This window comes from Crocodylus porosus, unplaced genomic scaffold (assembly GCF_001723895.1).
Source record: "Crocodylus porosus isolate Cpor-Errol unplaced genomic scaffold, CroPor_comp1, whole genome shotgun sequence".
Classification (NCBI taxonomy): domain Eukaryota; kingdom Metazoa; phylum Chordata; order Crocodylia; family Crocodylidae; genus Crocodylus; species Crocodylus porosus.
Genome location: NW_017728947.1, coordinates 2,106,764 through 2,108,280, shown reverse-complemented (window position 1 = coordinate 2,108,280; position 1,517 = coordinate 2,106,764). Strand labels below are relative to the sequence as shown.

The window sequence follows — 1,517 nt, the reverse complement described above, 5'->3', positions numbered from 1 at the left end:
CCGCCCGCTCCGCCCCCGCCGGTCCCGGCCACTTTCACTTTCGGTGACGGCCTGGCTTGGGGCAGCGGGCGGCAGCGCCTGGGGGGGCTCGGAGAAGCCGCCCCTCCCCCAGAGCCCCCCACCACTGCCCAGGTAAGAACTGGGGGCAGACCGCACCCCCTGGCAGTGGGGTAGGGGTGCAGATCGGGGTGGGTGGAGATAGTGTCCTGCCCCCATACCCCTCCCCCCTCAAGCCCTGCCGTGCCCCTCACTCCCAACCCGCCAGCGGTCAGTGGTCTGCCTTTTGCCAGCCCTGCTGGTGCCCCTCACTCCCAACCTGTAGCCCCTGTCCTCTCCTAGGCCTGTTTCTACCCCCACCCCTGCTTCTTTCCAACCAACAGCCCTCTGGAAGCTTACCTTTGGCCCCCCACCCCACCTGGGCCCTCTATGTCCTGCCTCTCCCCAGCCCTGCTGGTGCCCAACTCCCAACCTGCAGCCCCCTGTCTCCCTAGCCTTGCTGGTGGCCCTTACTTCCGAGCTGCAGCCCCTTTTCCTCTCCCACCTCTGCCTCTGTCCCTTTAACCAGGCTGGTGCTCCTCATTTCAACAGCCAGCCCCCTAACCAGTGTCTTGTGTTGCCCCACAGCTGCCCCCCTCCCTTGAGGGAGCCCCCCCCCCGGCATGCCAGCCACCCACCCCTTGGCATGGAGATGATTTTGTGCCATGCACCCCCGGACCCCCAGTCCCTGCCCACTGCCTCTGTGGTAAGTTGTGGGGAGGGGAAGAGGAGTTGGGATGAGCCTGGGGAGGTCTGAGGGGAGGGCCTGGTCATGGGTGGGGGGTGACCCCAGCTCATCCCTCCACCCCAAAAGGCCCCCCTGCTGCTGCTGCTGCTGCTGCTTCTGGCTCTGGCCCCCCCTGGGCACGGCTGCATCTTTGAACACGATCCTTTCAGCACCACCTTGACCAGAGACATAGAAGAACTGGTAAGAGCCAAGGGCCCCCCACAACTCCCTCTCCCTCCAGAAACCCCCCACCCCACCCCCAAAGTCACCCCTGACACCTCCATGCCAGTCCTCAGCCCAGTCATGGGCAGCTTCCACCTGGGGCCCCTTCTGCCACCCTCCCAGCACCCCCATATCCCCCAGGTGTCCCTGCTCACCCCTTCTGGAGCCTCCAAATGTGCCAGGGTGAAGGGGGACTCCCAAGTAGTCCCCCTATTCCCAGTCCCCCCATGCTCACCCCCCCCCCTTTTTTTCACTCCCCTCACCAGACCCAGCTGCTGCTCCTGGACTACCCCGTCTCGTTGCCCTCCAACCTGGAGCCGGTGAGATCCAGGGGGCACCCATGCCCCCCACCCCCCCGCCTGCTCCCTCCTCATCCCATGCCACATCTCATCTCCCCATCTCTCCCCTGCAGGACCTCTGGTGCTACGACTTCTGGGTGATCCACTTTATGGCGGCTGAGCTAAGGCACATGGAGCAGGTCGCAGGGCGCAGCCTGAACCCCAAGATCCAGGCTGTGGCCAGACAGATACTC

The 1,517-nt window shown here is 65.2% G+C and overlaps 2 protein-coding genes across 6 annotated transcripts in view; one reads left to right on the top strand and one right to left on the bottom strand.

Moving 5' to 3' along the window:
- The window catches only part of LOC109320799 (AP-2 complex subunit alpha-2), a 621,923-nt gene that overhangs the window by 215,187 nt on the left and 405,219 nt on the right, over positions 1–1,517 (bottom strand). The window lies entirely within an intron of this gene.
- FLT3LG (fms related tyrosine kinase 3 ligand) overlaps positions 241–1,517 on the top strand; it is a 13,190-nt gene continuing 11,913 nt past the window's right edge. Inside the window, exons 1-4 of the mRNA XM_019550996.1 lie at positions 241–742; positions 851–964; positions 1,252–1,305; positions 1,398–1,515. Coding sequence (XP_019406541.1) covers positions 683–742; positions 851–964; positions 1,252–1,305; positions 1,398–1,515 — 346 coding nt within the window. The 5' untranslated portion in view covers positions 241–682. The remainder of the gene's footprint in view (positions 743–850; positions 965–1,251; positions 1,306–1,397; positions 1,516–1,517) is intronic.